This window comes from Podarcis raffonei, chromosome 11, assembly GCF_027172205.1.
Source record: "Podarcis raffonei isolate rPodRaf1 chromosome 11, rPodRaf1.pri, whole genome shotgun sequence".
Lineage (NCBI taxonomy): Eukaryota > Metazoa > Chordata > Lepidosauria > Squamata > Lacertidae > Podarcis > Podarcis raffonei.
The window spans coordinates 16,929,414-16,948,572 of NC_070612.1; the positions used below are offsets into that span (position 1 = coordinate 16,929,414).

General features: G+C 47.2%; 1 protein-coding gene across 1 annotated transcript; it reads left to right on the forward strand.

Annotated features, from left to right (window-relative positions):
• The first annotated feature begins 1,419 nt into the window (after nt 1-1,419).
• Nucleotides 1,420-19,155, forward strand: DNAJC21 (DnaJ heat shock protein family (Hsp40) member C21). Its single transcript, XM_053408651.1, has 12 exons — nt 1,420-1,634; nt 5,610-5,703; nt 5,868-5,991; nt 7,124-7,246; nt 9,159-9,463; nt 11,616-11,761; nt 12,790-12,877; nt 13,330-13,488; nt 14,625-14,664; nt 16,464-16,654; nt 17,811-17,892; nt 18,720-19,155. Exons 1-12 carry the CDS (start codon nt 1,538-1,540, stop codon nt 18,888-18,890), a joined length of 1,620 nt encoding a protein of 539 aa, XP_053264626.1. The 5' UTR covers nt 1,420-1,537; the 3' UTR covers nt 18,891-19,155.
• The last annotated feature ends 4 nt before the right edge of the window (nt 19,156-19,159 follow it).

The following is a 19,159-nucleotide window of genomic DNA, read 5'->3' on the forward strand; positions in this document are numbered from 1 at the left end:
TGTTGTTGCGCCCGTGTCCAGCTTGAAGGCCACATGGGCATCTGACTGGCCACTGTGAGAAGTCCCACCCCTCAGTTTTTTGGGACTGTAGCTCTGAGGGGTCTCCTAAAAACTAAGCACCCATGAACTATAGTTCTCAGGATTTTTTGGGTGGGGGAACCATGACAATGGCATAAAGGTGCTTTAAATGAAAGTTGTGGATGAGACCAAACCAGGCATAGGCAAATTTGGCCCTCCAGATGCTTTGAGACTACAACTCCCATCATCCCTAGTGAAGAGGACCAGTGGTCAGGGATGATGGGAACTGTAGTCCCAAAACATCTGGAGGGCCAAGTTTGCCTATGCCTGGACCAAACAATGCATGTTCATAGAATGTTCCTCTAAAGAACAGCTGAGTGTGCTGCACTTGCAGCCACCCAGTTCTACCTTCTCCACAAGCCTGCAGGATAGGCTGGGCTCAGAGAGAATAGCTGATCCAAGGTCATGAAGGGACCTTTGTGGGTGGTGCAAGACCGGAACTGCAGTCTCCAGTACCTTGCACTGCTGTTTGGCATCACACTGGTTTGGCTCTGGGTTGTTTTTTTAAACAGCACATTTCTAGTGCACTGGAAAAAAGGGACTCACTGCTGTCTTCCAGTCTCTCGCTATAAAAATGGAACTTCTTACATTATGTCTACTATATTCACTACTGGGAGCAAATAAGCTCACCCCGCTTGCGCGACCTCACCTCTTGCTGATTTCTGAGCAAAATAACGTCTGCACGCGGCAGCTTGAATCTTACTGCAAAAAAAAAAAAAGGGCCGCAATTTCGCAAAACTACAAAATATCGCGTGTTTTTATTGGCCTCTTAGTGTCTTTAAAGAACAAATCGACCTGAGCCGCCGCAAGGAGATAGTTATTTGGAAAAACTGGAGAAAATAAACATGAAACAATCGTTCTCACTCGCTTTTTAGCGTCAACGGTGTTCCCAAGAGTTCTCCCCCCTCTACCTACCCCGGTGGCGTTTATAGCTTTAGCGCGCACACCTACGGGCAGCCTCCCCTACATAGCTCTGGAACATTCAGGCTTCCGGCGTTCTATTAATATCAAAGGAGTCTCCGCTGCCCCGGAACTTTCGTGTCTTGGGAGTTCTGACGCCGCCATAGCGCTGGAACGTCCGGGTTTCCGGCGTTCTATCAACATCAAAGTATCCGCCGCTTCGGAACTTCCGCGTGCCGAGAGTTCTGCCCGCCACCAAAGCCTTCTCCGCTCAGCGCTGCGCCAAATTCCCTTCCATCCAAGCAGCGTCCCCGGCGCTGACTCCAGCTGATCCCGATCTGCCGCTTCGCTCCGTCGTCAGCTCCGCCTCCCAACCCGGCAGCGGGAAGTGGCTTTGGCCTCCTGTATGGCTCCTCCGCTCCTTCCGGTCCCTCCTCTCCTCTCGCCGGCTGTGTCTCTCGGTGCCCTCAGCACGAGGGTGCCGGCCCAGGAGGGCTTCCCAGAACGCTCTGCTTCGCCTTCTGCCGAGTGGCGCTGAGTCCCGCAGGCGCCTCTCAGGATGAAGTGCCACTACGAGGTCCTGGGGGTAAAGCGCGACGCCTCCGACGAAGACCTCAAGCGAGCCTACCGGAGGCTGGCGTTACGTTGGCATCCAGGTATTTATTATTTACTTGTGTCATAATATATATATATATACCGCTTTAGATCCGTTTTCAAAAAAATAAAACCATAAAATGGGAGCGGGGGTGGGGCGCGTTACAATACATTGAAACACAGAGAAGTTAATATACTAAATCGGATTCACACCAGCATTTCTAAGCATTTCTAAGAGTAAGGTGAGGGCGCCTGCCTGATATCACTAGGCAAGGCGTTCCAAAGGGCAGGTGCTGCCACACTGAATGATCGAATTATTACAAATGCGGTAATTGGGTGTTGTATGGCACCTGTAGTGGCGTCAATTACAGCCAGGCCTGACGGGGGAGGGGTCGAGATAGTTTCTGCCTGACCTCGTGGGACCCACCTGGTCTCTGGGATGTCTCCCCCACACCCCGCCCCACAAAAAAAAATCTGGAAAGAAATGAAACTTTGAGAGAGAGAGAAACAGTGTGCAGCGTTTCTGTCCTATTACCTGAGACTCAACTTCCTTTAGTCAGGTCTTGATCCTATGCACAACTACCTGGGAGTAAGCCTCATTGGAAAAACAGAGTTTACCTCTGAGATGCAGTATAGGTGACTTCTATGTAAGTTTGTTTAATAGCTGCACCTATCAGTTCTGTTAAAATGAAAATCAAAGTGTCTTCCACTTTTCAGTGCAAAATCATTGCATACTCTGCTTAACAACATCAACAGTGACAATAGCGAGGGCTACAGACTTGGGACATGGGTGGCTCTGTAGGTTAAACCACAGAGCCTAGGACTTGCTGATCAGAAGGTCGGCGGTTCAAATCCCCCCCGATGGGGTGAGCTCCCGTTGCTCGGTCCCAGCTCCTGCCCACCTAGCAGTTCGAAAGCACGTCAAAGTGCAAGTAGATAAATAGGTACCGCTCTGGTGGGAAGGTAAACCACGTTTTCGTGCGCTGCTCTGGTTCGCCAGAAGCGGCTTAATCATGCTGGCCACATGACCCGGAAGCTGTACGCCGGCTCCCTTGGCCAGTAAAGCGAGATGAGCGCCACAACCCCAGAGTCGGTCACAACTGAACCTAATGGTCAGGGGTCCCTTTACCTTTACAGACTTGGTGCCTCTATATCGTGACTAATATTAAATTAAATTTGGTAGCCTAGAATGAAGCTGTATTCTTAATCCGACACCTGATTAGTTGTTAATTCTTGCTAGCTTAATATCCTGCTTTTTGACCCTCTTACTGTCTGCAGAGGGGCTTAGAAAGGTAAACGGTACTTTGATGTAAAATAAGCCATTGTTCGATATATTTCCCGAACTGTAGCTTTGTTAGTCTGTTGTGGCGAAAAAGAGCAAAGACTCCTGTTAAAGAATAACAAATTTATTATGGCAAAAACCTGCACCATAACCAATTTGTTAGCCTTTAAAAATGTTAAAGAATTCTCAGCTGTTTTTGTCCACTATATTAGATATATTGAATAGCCAACTAATATATTACCGTATTTTTTGCACCATAACACTCACTTTTTTCCTCCTAAAAAGTAAGGGGAAATGTCTGTGCGTGTTATGGAGGGAATGCCTACGGGTGGCATGCCTACGGATTTTCCTCCTCTAAAAACTACGTGCGTATTATGGTCGGGTGCGTGTTATAGAGCGAAAAATACGGTAGTTATACTGTACTGAGAATAGGCCATTGATTTCAGTGCATGTACTCTAAGAATGACTGGCACTGGATGCCAACCATATTGCTTTGTTATGTTGTACTCTTGCATTATCCAAACACAGGAAGGGTGTCTCTGCATAGTTTATTAATTGTTTTAGTGAGGTCATAATAACTGTGGCTGGCAGCACAAATGCTATGGAGTGCGCTTTTTATGAGCAACCTCTGACAACACGATCCTATACATGTTTACTCAGAAATAGATCCCATTGAGTTCAGGGAGGCATCAGCAACAGGAGCCCCAAACATTGCAGAAGCACAAAACCACCAACGTTGTGGGGGGGACACCCCAAAACAGCCCAATGAGGACTTGTATGCTCAGTGGCTTTGGAAGACTGCCTGACGGATATGGGAGCTCTTCAATGTTTTAAGGCATGTTCCATGTGGCATCTTTTATGTCTTGAGCCTAAGCCTTCCTACTTGAAAGCACATCTCGTGGTGATCGATAAGGATTAATAACTGTCCTTGACGGCTAGGAATGATTAAGGGCAGGCATCCCCAAACTTGGCCCTCCAGCTATTTTTGAGACTACAATTCCCATCACCTCTGACCACTGGTCCTGTTAGCTAGGGATGATGGGAGTTGCAGTCCCAAAACTGGAGGGCCAAGTTTGGGGATGCCTGATTAAGGGTCTGGAATCCAAGACATAGGAGGGAACGGTTGAAGGACTTAGATATGTATAGCCTGGAAAAGAGGAGACTGAGAGCAGGTATGATAGCCATCTTCAAATATCTAAAGGGCTGTCACATAGAAGATGGGGAAAGCTTGTTTTCTCCTGCTCTGGAAGGTAGGATTCAATCCAATGGATTCAAGTTATAAGAAGGGAGATTCTGACTAAACATCAGGAAGAACTTTCTGACACTAAGAGCTGTTCAACTCCCTTCCGACTCTCCTTCCTTGGAGGTTTTTAAGCAGAGGTTGGGTGGCCATCTGCCATGGATGTTTTAGCTGAGATTCCTTCATTGCAGGGGCTTGGACTAAATGACCCTTGGGGTCGAAACTCTACAGTTTTCTGAATCTAGGAATGCATTTCCAGTTCTGGCTGGTTTGCCAGCTATGGCCCCTTTTGACCAGAGATACTTGACCACCGCACTTGGAGATGGCTCTGAAACTTCTAAAAGGATCCAAAACGCAGCAGCTGCGCAGCCCATTTCAAAACAGCTGCACTGGTTTTCCGTTTGTTTCTGGGCCCAGTTCAAGGGGCTCACATACGTCCCTAAAACCTGAAAGACCCCCCTCCTTCCCTTAAGATCCCCCCCTCCTTCCCTTAAGACTTCCCCTAGGCTGTGGAATCCCCCCCACAGAGGTGCCCTTGACACCTGGGTTATATCACTTTCTCTGTATGCTGAAGACTCGTCTCTCTACCCAAACCTTAGATACCTGAGTTACATGAATTGTAGCCAATGCTGACTCTCCTCAGAGTAGATCCATTGAAATGGAATGGTGGCAAGTGAAAAACGTCTGGGAAAAGATATATAATGAGATGAAAAAGATGTTGAAATATACATTTATTAAGAAACCAGAAGCATTTTTACTTGGCATTGTAGGAGATGATATAAATAGACAGGATTGTAAGTTGTTTTTATATGCAATGGCGGCAGCAAGAATATTATTGGCACAAAAATGGAAACAAGAAGAATAACCGACGAAAGAAGAATGGAGGATGAAACTGATGGACTATGCAGAGCTAGATAAACTAACAGGAAGGATTCGAAACCTGCGGGACCAGAGATTCTTAGAAGACTGGAGTAAATATACAAATTATTTGAAAAGTAATTGTAATGAACAGATTACGCTAGTAGGATTGCAAGAAGTTTTGTTAAGGAGAATTATTTGAAATATTGCAAAAAAGACTATGAGGAGAATTATTAGTTAATGATAATTAAGAGTAATAGAGAAATTAAGAATGCAGAATAAGTGATAAAAATGGAAAATCACCAAAGGAGGAAGTAAAAAATATTGTATAAGATAAGAAATTGTGGGTTCAAGTTCCACATCAGACAAAAGATTCCTGCATTGCAGGGGGTCAGACTGGATGACCCTCGTGGTCCCTTCGAGCTCTACAGTTCTGTGATTCTGTAAGTTGTGCCTATTAATTTCAGTGGGCTTACTCTGAGGGAAACTAACATTGGATGAAACCCTGTATTTTTTGGACCCAGGCTGTTCATCTTGCTGCAAATTATTTCGGCTGGTTTAATATATTTACTTCCTGCCATGTCACTGGCGTTTTCCCGTTCTTCCCTGATTTCAACCTGGCCGTGTTGCTTCAATCCCTCTGCTGTGTCTCTGCAGACAAGAACCTCGAAAACGCTGAAGAAGCGGCCGAGCAGTTCAAGCTGATCCAGGCTGCGTACGACGTCCTGAGCGATCCCCAAGAAAGAGCCTGGTAAGCCTTTGCCATCTCCTTCCCTGGATGGTCGCAGTCCAAGTCCCCACTCAGCCGCCTATGACAGAGTCTAAGCCAATGCCCTGGGATTGAAAGGAGAATGGTGACTTTCTTTCATTCTGCACTGAAAAGCTTCAGGCTTTGCTTTCTGTTCTTCTTCTTAGGTACGACAATCACAGGGAAGCTTTGCTGAAAGGGGGCGTCGATGGAGAATACCAAGATGACAGCCTGGACATCTTCCAATATTTCACCGTTACCTGTTACTCTGGCTATGGAGATGATGAGAAGGTAACTCAACACGAAGAGAACCATAGAAGTTAGGCAGTGTCCAGTGAGACCTGTAACGGATGTTGTTGCACTGTGGTAGATTCCTGTCCACAATACCAGCCAGCCTTGCTGTTTTCAAGATATTACACTCTGTTTCCCGTCTCAAGATCCCTTTTATTTTATCTTTTTTTTTGCATATTATTTATTTTTTAACATTCTTATAATGCATCGGTAAACATTGTCATATTACATTACAAGGCTTATTATAATATACTTTCCAACATTTATACAAAGATTATATACAAATTTTATATACCTGAAAAGAAAGAAAAAATTAAAGGAAAAAAAGAAAGAAACAAAAACTTTTCCAAAATCATATACATACCAACACATTGGACTTCCCGTCTTTCCCACCGTATATCCCCCCTCCCTTTTTTTTTTTACAAATGAATCTACTCTTATTATTGTATAATTCTTTTACGTTTTATCTAATACATTCCTATAACAATATGTGCTTTTGATCTTATGTTTTATCAGCCAACAGGTGTCTGTGGCTGCTGAGCTCACAGAGTTCTTTCTTCCCCCTTCTCTTCTTAGATTCCACCCACAAAATATTTTTTGGGTGCTTCTGCAAACCACGGCATTCCTCCAAGTCCAGAGACGCCTCCCTCCCTTATGCATAGGTTATAGTTACCCAGAGAACTAAATCACTAATTTGCAGCCTCATTGATCCAGAAAATCGTGGGAGCAAAGCGATTCAATTGGGGGTGGGGTATGCCAGCATCCAGCTCTTTCCTAGAGGAACAGAAGCATGTGTCGTGTGCAGAAATCGGGGGGTGATGTTGGTACCCACTGCTGTGAGCAAAATATAGAACGACATGCCCATATGTTGGTTAAAAAGTCACATTTCCATAATGCAACACGTCCTGCAGTGTGACAGGAACATTAGAAAACAAACTAATCTGGGAAACTAACAGGATATTCCTCACATCTGAATGCACCTTAACGGGGGATGGTTACAAACCAGCCCAACAGTTGAATTGTGTATCAGAAGCTGGGAAACCTGAACAGTTCTTCCCACACACCATCACTTCCGTTTAGTCACCTGTGCAGGTAACTGAGCCCTGCCTTCTCTCTCTGCGATCTCTTTCAGGGCTTCTTCGCGGTGTATCGGCACGTCTTCGAAATGATTGCGAAGGAAGAAATGGAATCCATGCCGGAGGAAGATGCTGAAGAATTTCCAAGTTTTGGAGACTCCCAGAGTGACTTTGACACGGTAAGAAGCCAAGGCTGCAGTCCTGTACACACCTTGTTGTTGTTGTTGTTTAGTCGTTTAGTCGTGTCCGACTCTTCGTGACCCCATGGACGAGAGCACGCCAGGCACTCCTGTCTTCCACTGCCTCCCGCACTTGGGTCAAACTCATGCTGGTAGCTTCGAGAACACTGTCCAACCATCTTGTCTTCTGTCGTCCCCTTCTCCTTGTGCCCTCCATCTTTCCCGACATCAGGGTCTTTTCCAGGGAGTCTTTTCTTCTCATGAGGTGGCCAAAGTATTGGAGGCTCAGCTTCACGATCTGTACACACCTACCTGGGTGTAAGTCCCACTGAACTCAGTGGCGCTTACTTCCGAGTAGACATATATAGGATTGCACTGTAGACTCATCGGCTCATAGAACTGTAGGGTTGGGAAAGGGACCTCAAGTGTCATCTCACCCAAAACCCTGCAGTGGAGGACTAATTGATTTGTAACACAGTTTTTTGCATGGTGCACCTGTAGTTTGGTTTGCTGCTAACTCGTCCCCATATGCTGGTTGTCAGGAGACTGCCATCGGAACAGGGAAGGGAGGCAGAGGGGCAGTTGGGATACAGGGATCTCTGAAAATCCTGAGAAGCAGTTCCTCTTCCTGCAATGGGGAAAGCCACACCTCCGGTGGGGAAGAGGGGAGGGGACTAGAGGAGGATGCTGGGAGCCCCAACGTCGCACGTTGTCAGTCTGAGGGTGGGGAAAGCCACACCTCCCGGGTAAAGGAGGGGAAAGGGCTAGAGGATGCTGCTGGGAGCCTCAGCACCGCTCCTGGCCAAGCCGGCCAGGAGGGAAGCACGCCTCTTCCGTTGCCCACCTTGTGCAGAGGTGTAAAACGCAAAGAAGGAAGGAAAAGGCTGGGGGTGATGAAGCTCTTATGTCGGGGGAGGACCCGGAAACGGCCACTCCCAGATTCTGCTAGCGATTGAGGCAGACATGGACTTGTGGTTCTGCACTGCAAATACCGTATTTTTCGCTCTATAAGACGCACCAGACCACAAGACGCACCTAGTTTTTGGAGGAGGAAAACAAGAAAAAAAATATTCTGAATCTCAGAAGCCAGAACAGCAAGAGGGATCGCTGCACAGTGAAAGCAGCAATCCCTCTTGCTGTTCTGGCTTCTGGGACAGCTGCGCAGCCTGCATTTGCTCCATAAGACGCACACACATTTCTCCTTACTTTTTAGGAGGGAAAAAGTGAGTCTTATAGAGCAAAAAATACGGTAGTTTTGCACCAAAACAAAACCTGTAAAAGACAGGTCGGAGTCCTGACTGGTTACTCACGAGCAACCACCACTACCATCTGATACTGGTATTACATAGTGGACGTTCCTCTTCTCCACCAGTGCAATTGCTTCTTTCCAGAAATCTAGACTGGTGATCTAGGCTCCTATGGTGAGCCCTTCTATATGAACACATTAAGATCTACCATGACACCTCCATGGAGTAGAGGGCCCCCTCTTCTGATCCTGATAGCCGAGAGAGTCTGTAGGGAAGGAGGTCGTCTTCCATGTCTTTTGAGGGCCTTCGTCATGTAGGTCTTCAAACTCTAATGTGAGCACCTTGAACCCGGCCTGGAAACCAACTGACAGCCAGGCCAGCTGTTTGGAAACAGAGCCTAGGTGAAATCTGAGCGTACCCTGTCACTAATCTGGCCACTGCATTTTGGGCCAGTTTTGAAGTTTCTGAGTTGATCTTCAAGGGCAGCCCCATGTAGAGCACATTGCAGCAATCCAGCCTGTCAGTTGCTAGGCCGTGGTCTACAGTGGCCAAGTCCTTCCTGTCCAAAAGGGGTTGTAAATCGTCCCTTTAAATGACTCATTTTGAAAGGTAGTTAATTGTTGATCCTTTCTTCTGTGCTCTTGCTCCCCTCTCCTCCCAAGTAGGTCGTCCACCCCTTCTATGGATACTGGCAGAGTTTCTGCACCCGGAAGAATTTTGCCTGGAAGGAAGAGTACGACACCAGGCAAGCCTCCAACCGCTGGGAGAAGCGAGCGATGGAGAAGGAGAACAAGAAGACGCGCGACAAAGCCAGGCGGGAGCGCAACGAGCTGGTCCGCGAGCTGGTGGCCTTCATCCGGAAGAGGGACAAGCGGGTTCAGGCGCACCGGAAGCTTCTGGAAGAGCAGAACGCTGAGAAAGCGAAGAAGGCGGAGGAGCTGCGCCGGAAGCAGAAACTGAAGCAAGCAAAGTATGGGAAGCTTTCTCTTAGCCAATTTATTTTGCCGTATTTTTTGCTCTATAAAACTCACTTTTTCCCTCCTAAAAAGTAAGGGGAAATGTGTGTGCGTCTTATGGAGCGAATGCGGCTGCGCAGCTATCCCAGAAGCCAGAACAGCAAGAGGGATTGCTGCTTTCACTGCTCAGTGATCCCTCTTGCTGTTCTGGCTTCTGAGATTCAGAATATATTTTTTCTTGTTTTCCTCCTCCAAAAACTAGGTGCGTCTTGTGGTCTGGTGCGTCTTATAGAGCGAAAAATACGGTATTTATTTTCATGGTATATATCCTATCCTTTGCAGATTGCGACAGCCAAACAGGGAGGGTCCATAAAAGAACACCACCCTTTACAATGCATAACAAAACAATCCATCCCTGCCTGTAGAAAACTATCACGTCAAAGCAGAGGCGAGGCTGGAAGCTTCCTTCCTGAAATGCAGTTGTCTATTTGAAGGGGGAGACATAGGGAAGGGCACAGTGCTGGTTCCCATGTTTTTTGCAGGGTAGGCTTGGGCAAGATGCACTATCCATGCCCTGTTTGCTTCCCCTAATCCTCACCACTGCCCAGAAAGGGAACTTGACGTAAGGGTGGAGAAGCTGCGGGGCTCCAGATTGTTGTGGAACCTCAACTCCCATCATGCCTGGCCATTGGCCGTGCTGGCTGAAGCCAATGGGAGCTGGAGTCCAGAAACATTGGAGCGCCACAGCTTCCCCGTGGTGGAGTGGTTAAGAGCGGTGGACTCGTAATCTGGTGAACCGGGTTCGCTTCCCCGCTCCTCCACATGCAGCTGCTGGGTGACCTTGGGCTAGTCACACTTCTCTGAAGTCTCTCAGCCTCACTCACCTCACAGAGTGTTTGTTGTGGGGACGGAAGGGAAAGGAGAATGTTAGCCACTTTGAGACTCCTTCGGGTAGTGATACAGCAGGATATTAAATCCAAACTCCTCCTCCTCTTCTTCCCCGCATCAGCTTGGTCTGCTTGCTCTTGTCACTGCTTGCGTTCTCGCTGTGAGAGGTGGGGTCAGGCAGGAAGTGTGAAGGGGAGCAGCAGCAAGGAGAGCAGAGCCTCTGAGCATGCGCAGTGGGCCTCTGTGGTGGTGTGGACCTGGGCAGCTGTCCATTGATGCTGGACACCAGCCCTGAAGACAGAGACTCTTATCACTGTGCTCTCCTGTTCTCTGAATGGTTCAGGGACTCATAAAATCAGAGAACTGTAGAGTTGTAAGGGACCTTGTGGGTCGTTTAGTCCAACCCCCCTGCGATGCAGGAATCTCAACTCAAGCACCCATGACAGATGGCTATACACCCTCTGCTTAAAAACCTCCAAGGAAGGACAGTCCACAACCTTCCAAGGGAGTTGAAGAGCTCTTAAAGGTCAGAAAGTTCTTCCTGATGTTTAGTCGGAAACTCCTTTCTTATAACTTGAATCCATTGGTTCGAGTTCTACCCTCCAGGGCAGGAGAAAGCAAACTTTTGCTCCTTCTTCCATGTGACAGTCTTTAAGATATTTGAAGATAGCTATCCTATCTCCTCCCAGTTTCCTCTTTTCCAGGCTAAACATGCCCAGCTCCTTTAACCGCTCCTCATAAGACTTACCATACTTTCCCGTGTATAAGACTAGGTTTTTTTCCTTTAAAAATTATGTTAAGAAAAGGGGGGTGATCTTATACATCGGGCAATTCCCCCCCCCATTTTCTTAATTTGGAATCCTCAAAAATAGGGGGCATCTTATACACGGGGGCGTGTTATACATGAAAAAATACGGTAGTTTCCAGAGCCTTGATCATCTTGGTTGCCCTCTTCTGCACACTTTCCAGCTTGTCAACATCCTTCTTAAATTGTTCTGTCCCTTCATCTCAGCACTGGATTTAGGGCAGTGCCTGTATTGGTATGGCTACCTACTGGGGTGGGTGGGTGGGTGGAATCAACTATACCCAAAAGGAATTATTGTGAAAAGAAGAAATATTTGTTGGGGAAGGAAGCACCAAATTGTGTCCTTGCTCAAGGCACCGTATTTCCCGAGTCTGCCCCTGCTTCATCTGTTTGGGAGATTCGAGAGTTCATTGCTGGTGGGGCCATTTTGATAGCCAAGCATGTCACACAAATCGAACCTTCTCCTTTCAAAGGCTGGTGGAGCAGTATAAGGAGCAGAGCTGGATTGTCATGTCCGATCTGGAGCGAGAACTGCAGCAGATGGAAGCCCAGTACGAAAAGGAGTTTGGAGATGGTTCTGATGAAGGAGAGAAGGAGGAGGAGCAGGAGTCAAAAGATGGTAAGGGAGAGATTGCAGTTTGCCACGAATGGCAGAGCTGGGTAAATCTGCCAGTGTTTTCTGCTGGGTTCCAGACTAGGGAACTTGCCAAGCAGTCAGAGGTTCTTGAGTCAACTTGCAGTTTGCAACAAATACAGGAAGACAGCAAGTTACCCTGGGATTATGTTCCAGGGATTATGCCTGGAACCAAAATTGTGTATAGTCAAAGCACTTTGGGTTCAGTGGCAGGTGGGATTGCCAAAGTATTTTTTTCCTGCCCCCTTTTAATTTCAAATTTGCACAAATTAAATGTGCACGAATTAAATGTGCATGAGTTGCAGGCTTCTTGTGCGGTGAAAACGGCAATATATTAACATTAGCAAATCAGTTCATCAGGTCTTTTAAGCAAAGAAGCAGCTGTAGTTTAAGACAGCACAGATACTCAAGTGGGTTGCTGTAACGTAACTGAAATCCAGTGGTATTTATTCCCAAGAGAGATTAGAGCAGGCGTAGGCAAACTTGGCCCTCCAGATGTTTTGGGACTACAACTCCCATCATCCCTAGCTAACAGGACCAGTGGTCAGGGATGATGGGAGTTGTAGTCCCAAAACATCCGGAGGGCCGAGTTTGGGGGTGCCTGGATTAGAGTGTCGGACAAGCACCTGGGAGACCAGGGTTCAAATCCCCCTTTGGCCATGAAACTACTGGGGGATACTGGGCCAGTCGCTGCCTCTCAGCATCATCTACCTGGTAGGGTTGTTGCGGTGGTTAAATGAGAACTGTGGTTGTCACCTTGAGCTCTGTGGAGAAAAAGCTTGGAATTTAAATGCTATAAGGAAATAAATAAATAAATATTGTGCATAGGATTACAGGCCAAATGGGATTTCCTTTTGACTAGGCATGACTATCACTCACTTGTAAGGTTTCAGTTGGAAATGTAACCCCCATTAATGCCATTCGGTAGGACTTAGCCCTGAGTAATCAAGCGTAGAAATACTGTTCCAAGTATCTTTACTTGAGCCATTTCTACTGTTGCTTATCTCTTTCAGATAAATTGAGTGAAGAGGTTGACGAGGCTGACTTTTATGATGATCTCTACTGCCCTGCTTGTGATAAATCCTTCAAGACCGATAAAGCGTGAGTTTCTCTCTTTTTCTAACCCCCTTGACACCCCCTGAAAAGAAAACTGGCTTTCCTGGGGGAATATATAGACCATGAGTAGACAAACTAAGGCCCGGGGGCTGGATGTGGTCCAACTGCCTTCTAAATCCGGCCCGCGGACAGTCTGGGAATCAGCGTGTTTTTACATGAGTAGAATGTGTCCTTTGATTTAAAATGCATCTCTGGGTTATTTGTGGGGCATAGGAATTCGTTCATTTCCCACAAGGTCTGAGGGACAGTGGACCGGCCCCCTGCTGAAAAAGTTTGCTGACCCCTGATATTGCTTGTCACGTGTCAGACTTTCTTGGAAGAAAGTTGCATTGATTGCACAGACAAGTGTGTCTCTGTGTTTAATCCACTTCTGCAGTTGTCAGGCTGCTCAGGCCCAGCTGTTCTCTTCATAACTCCTCTCTGACAATTCTTTGCAGCATGAAGAACCACGAAAAGTCCAAGAAGCACAGAGAGATGGTAGCCTTGTTGCGGCAACAACTGGAGGAGGAAGAGGAGGGATTTTCTGTTGCTGCGGCTGATGAGAATGAACTGAATGCTGACGAGGAAGAGGAGACAGAAGAGCTACCCAAACAAAAGTATTTATTACAAGATGGGGAAAGATGTGGTAGAGCATCTACTTTGCATGCAAAATCTCCCAGGTTCAATCCCAAGCACCTCCAAGGAGGGAAAGACTTCCTATCCAAATCCTGGAGAGCTGCTGCCAGTCAGTGGATGCAGCACTGAACTAGATGGGCCAGTGGCCTGACTCAATATAAGGCAGCTTCCTATGTCCCTCAGCTGTTACTGTAAAAGCTCCTTTGGTAATGGGATATTGTAAAAATCAATGTCTTTAATGCCACTGCTAGGCAGGTGGGAGCGTGTTTGGGGTCACAAAAAAACATGGAGCAAGATTGTCTCCTGCTTGAATAGTGGTCCCATGTTCATGACCATAAAAGTGAATGGCTCTTACTTAAGCACTTGCTTTTTCCTCCTCCCTCTAGGTCCTTTTTCCTCGTGTGTCGTGTCTGTCTAGATTGTGCGTCTGAGAGCAGTGGCCATCTCAGTACTGATTTTTGTAACCTTTAGGCCCCAGACAAAAATGTTCCTCTTTAACTAGGCCTTTGGGTGTCTGTCATCTGATGCCCTTTTAAATGTGTTGTGGAAGGGAGGATTAATGGGTTGTTTTTGTTCTCATTTTTATTATGTATTTTGTTTTTTTATTGTGGTTTTATTGTAGTGAACCACACTGATATCTACGGGTATGGGGCGGTATACAAATTCAATTAATAATAACAATGACAATAATTATCTTAAATAGTGCTTCCTTTATCAGAAAAAAATTAAAATGAGCAGTAAAGTAAAGGTAAAGGGACCCCTGACCATTAGGTCCAGTTGGGGTTTTGGCTCTCATCTCGCTTTATTGGCCGAGGGAGCCGGCGCACAGCTTCAGGGTCATGTGGCCAGCATGACTAAGCTGCTTCTGGAGAACCAGAGCAGCGCACGGAAACGCCATTTACCTTCCCGCTGGAGTGGTACCTATTTATCTACTTGTACTTTGACGTGCTTTCGAACTGCTAGGTTGGCAGGAGCAGGGACCCAGCAACAGGAGCTCACTCCGTTGCGGGGATTCAAACCTTCTGAACGGCAAGTCCTAGGCTCTGTGGTTTAACCCACAGCGCCACCCGCATCCCAAAATGAGCAGTACTGACATCTTAATACTTTGTTTTTACAGGCTCTCAAAGAAGCAGAGAAAGAAACAAAAACCAATGATGGTAAGATTTTTTTTATTTCATTTTTTGGTGTGAATTCCTGTTGCATGTCTTGTGTTGTATAATCTCCACCAGCAATGGGTGCATTCACTCTTTAGTTACACCACTGCAGATGCCTTGAGTGCAAATTGTCTTTTCAGTTTATGTGTTCAATTATGTGGCGTGCATGGTTAATCCCCACGACGCTACAACCATTTCTCTCATTATGGCTCTTAACCCATGATGAAAACTGGGCCTTGAGCGCATCCAAGCCTGGGGGTGGGGGGCTGCCAATTCCCTGTGGGGGTCATCTTTTGAGGGCCCTTAAGCCAGTGAGGACCACATTTGAAGAGGGGGAGAGGACGGGCCAGAGCTGTAGAAAAACCCCTTTGGCTGCCAGGTGACTTCAAGTTGCTGCACTCCCACCAGTGTCCACCAGAGGGCAGGCAAGAATGAAGCAGAGCCCTCTTTTAAGGAGGAAAAAAAGGGAACTGTAGTTCCATCATTCCCAGGTTAAAGGAATGGCTTGCCTTGGGCCTTCTCTGTTTCCAGAGTGCAGTTTCTTAAGGTCCCTGCTGCTCCTGGCGGCTCTCCCTTCTGCCCTGCTCCTTCCCTGCTGTGTTTAAATAGCCATGGGGGTGACCCACCCTCTCCTTTCCCTTCTGACTGCAGCTCCTGGTTTCTCAGATGAGAGGAGTGTTGGTTCAGGGAAGGGTGATTCTCTTGGGGCAGATATGGTAGTACCCTTGCAGCAGTGCCTTCTTCCTGCAAAGAATGATGGGAATTGGAGTTCTGTTAAGGGGTCCCTTGGCTTTCCCTAGGAGAAGTTGACTGCTGAACCAGTTCTGAACCCTCGTGTTTCTGGCAAGCCTGCATTTGTGGGTGGCCTGAATCCTGAGTAGATTGTGCCCTGATAGACTTGCCGCCGGCCAGTCAAAAGTGTTTCCCAGAGTGTGGCCGCTGTTGCATGTTGACAGCCTCTAGGACAGCCTTTCTCAACCTGTGGGTCCCCAGATGTTGTTGAACTACAACTCCCATCACCCCTAGCTAGCAAGGCCAGAGCTCAGGGATGATGGGAGTTGTAGTCCAACAACATCTGGGGACCCACAGGTTGAGAACCACTGCTCTGGGAGCTACAGGTGAGAGCTGAGTGCAGGGTGGAACCCACAGGTACTACCCCTCCCCTAACACACCCCATACCCCAGCAGCATCTAGAACACAGGTGGGAGAACCTCAGGCCTGTGGCCTCCCTGGAATCTTGAATCTGGTCCCCGGCTGCATGCCTTCCTGAGTCACACCCCACACCAGTCCTGCTTTTCACCCTCCTTGAGTGTTTTTGCCTAGCTGGAATGTGTCATTGGACTCTGATTGTGCCTCCTACTTGCCTGGGCTAAAGAGGAATGAGTGTGGGTGGGAAAAGTTGCCTTTTGTACAACGGTAACATTTCACATTTATTGCTCTGCTCACTTTTGCCTCTGGCAGGTGGCTCCAAGACGGTCGGGAGGGAATGAGGCCCTTGGTCTGAAAAGGACCCCCCACCCCTGATCTAGGGGGGCCACAGGTTTTCCTGTCAACGCTCCAGGGACGGATCTACACTGGTCGCTTATAACGTTAAAAGCACATTATTAAAATGTGACACCAGAGGGCGCTGTAGAGCAGCCAGCCTTCGACAATGGAAAACTGCATTGAGAGTTACATAACACTAAATTTAATAACGTTTTTACAGATCAATATAGATCCTGCCTAGATCTTAGAACATGGATTTCTCTGGTGTGTCTGCACATTTCTCTTGGGTGTCACGAATGCTTCTCTTATTCAAACAGGTGCAGGAAGACCCTCCCAGCGACAAAAGCCCAGGGGAGCCCCCAGCCGAGTTTTCTACCCAGGCCGGTAGCACCAAGCAGAGCAGCGAGACTGACGAAGCGGGAAACGTCAGCCAAAGCCACAACCTGGAAGATGCAAGTGCTGGGGAAACTGCAGAGCCCACCACAGAGCCCAAAGTAGAGGTGAAAAGGTAAGTGTTTAAAGTTGTGGGGATGCTGAACGCAGCAGTCTGCAATGCGGTTTGAATCCTTTGTGGTGCAATTTAAATCATACAGGTGCGTGGGAAGCTGGGTGTTTTTGGGACTCCTTTTCCCATCAGCTCCTACCAGCATGGCTGGCATTCAGGAATGGTGTGGGGGGTGTAGCCTGAGGACATCCAGGGCATTGGTTCCCAAAGTGGGCAGTGTAGCCCCTTGCAGGGGTTTCCAAAGTTTTTTTCCAAAGAGGACCAAATTTGATAAAGTGAACATGTGTGAGGGCCGACCAAAGTTGTTGAGCTTTTTGGATTTCCCCCCAGGAACTAAACTGCCACAGGGGCCGAATTAGGCCCCCAAAACAGACTTTGGACATGCGTAGGAGGAGCACGGAAGGTGTAAAATGACTATCAGACTTCAAAAAGCATGTGCTGCTGTTATTATTTATTCCATTTATATATTGCCCTTTAGCAAAAGATTCCAGGTACAACATTAAGAATACATGTTGCTGGGCATAAAAATAAAAGCAAAATACAGAGCATAATAATAGACAACATAATCATAACAGTTCCCTCCCCCCCCACACATACAGCAGCTTTAACAGGCCGTAGATTATTTAATGGCCAAAGGCATTAAAGAAAAATGTTTAATGATGGTGTCAGGTGAGCCTCTCTGGGGAGAGCGTTCCACAGACGTTAAGGTAATCAGTTTTGTTCAGTTAATAAAACTATAAAATAAAAATAGTGACGATTAATTGCACATTCACTCAAAATCCAGTTAATGAAACTATTTAGTTTTATTTTTAATTTTATTGGGGTGTTACCTTCCTTAGTTAGCCATGAAATGAATAGTTCTTTTTATAGGGTGGGGGGCACTGGCGATGAGTTTGGAAGCAATGGGTTGGTGGGCCAAAAAAATGGTTTGGGAGCCACTGGGCTAGAGGGTCGCTGGTGCTCCAGCCCCTGGTATAACGGGATCATTTTTAAGAACATTCTGCAAAGGATTTATTTTTTTTTAATGCTAGTTTCAAAGTCCTTGAATCCTTGCATGTGCCGTTCCTGTTAATTTAACTTCCATCTGGCTGTGGCTGACCAGGGTGCTCAGAGATGGCCGTGCAGGGGAAGAAAATGCCTCTTCTTTTTCTTCTTCTAGCAATATGAAAGCAAAAGGGAAGAAAACGAAAGACACAAAGAAAAGCTCTGCTCCAAGAGGATCTTCAGAGCATCAAGCAATGGTATGTATAAGTGCTTTAGATGTGCATCTTTTTTTACCACCTCCGTCAGCCCCAAGCTGTGTGAGAGGCAGGGAAGGGAAGCTCCCTGGTCAGAGGGCCCACCCCTTCTGTGTGAGATAAGGGTTAAGACAGGCATAGGCAAACTCGGCCCGCCAGATGTTTTGGGACTACAACTCCCATCATCCATAGCCAACAGGCCCAGTGGTCAGGGATGATGGGAACTGTAGTCCCAAAACATCTGGAGCAGGGGTCAGCAAACCTTTACAGCAGATTGCCGGTTTGCTGTCCGTCAGACCTTGGGGGGCAGGGAATGATGAATTCCTATGCTCCACAAATAACCCAGAGATGCATTTCAAATAAAAAGTCACATTCTATTCCTGTAAAACACACTGATTCCCAGACCGTCCGCAGGCTGGATTTAGAAGGCGATTGGGCAGGATCCGGCCCCCAGTCCTTAGTTTGCTTATGCCTGGCTTAAGATCTGCATTTTCTTTTTCTCTTGTTTTCTTTAGATTAGTTTGGTTTTTATTGTATGTTGAAAAGTTTCACTAAAAAATTGTATATATTATAAGAAGGGAAACAAAACAGGACTAGAAAAACTTCGGGGCAGAGCCACCCTGAAAATTTGAAGTACGTGGCTTCTCCCCCCCGCCCAAAAAAAACCCTGGCAACTGTAGTTTAAGAATACTAGGCATTGCAGGCCTGCCATGGGAGAAGTCACGTGCTCTAAATATGTGCTGTGGCTCTGCCCCTGTAAGGCGAAGTTAAACATTTGTGCCGTCTGCCGGCAAGGAAGGCTCACAAATCTTCTTCTCCCCCACTGCCAGCACGAAGCTTCCCTCCAGTGTGTTACCTGCAGCTGTGAGTTCCAGTCGCGGAATAAGCTCTTCGAACATTTAAAAGCTACGGGCCACGCCAAAGCAGTCCAAGCGCCGGCCATGAACGGAGCCGTCAGCAGCAGCAGCAGGAGCAAAAAGGAAAAGAGGCGGAACAGATAACAGGACTTTCTGAGATGTGCGAGAGGAACTCCTGACCGGTTTACAGGGCCACCGTGGCAAAGGCCCCTCGCTTACCCCAAGGAGGCGCAGGATTTGCACCATGAATTAAACAGGGTCAGAAACACCTAGCCCCGTAACACTGTGCTAGCGCATTGTTTAAATTGTTCCATGTTGTTGGGTGTTCTGCCCCCACAAAAAACCCCCAGTCCTCCTTTAAAATCGATGCCTCAATTGCGCTAACATTTTGTAACACCTCTCCCTCCCCCCCC

What these genes read in the sequence shown, in the direction of transcription:
- DNAJC21 (XM_053408651.1), top strand. Translation starts at nt 1,538, where the DNA reads ATGAAGTGCCACTACGAGGTCCTGGGGGTAAAGCGCGACGCCTCCGAC. An exon ending in CAGAAACTGAAGCAAGCAAA is followed by an intron (nt 9,464 to 11,615) that starts GTATGGGAAGCT and finishes CTCCTTTCAAAG; the next exon opens with GCTGGTGGAGCAGTATAAGG. An exon ending in GAAGAGCTACCCAAACAAAA is followed by an intron (nt 13,489 to 14,624) that starts GTATTTATTACA and finishes TTGTTTTTACAG; the next exon opens with GCTCTCAAAGAAGCAGAGAA.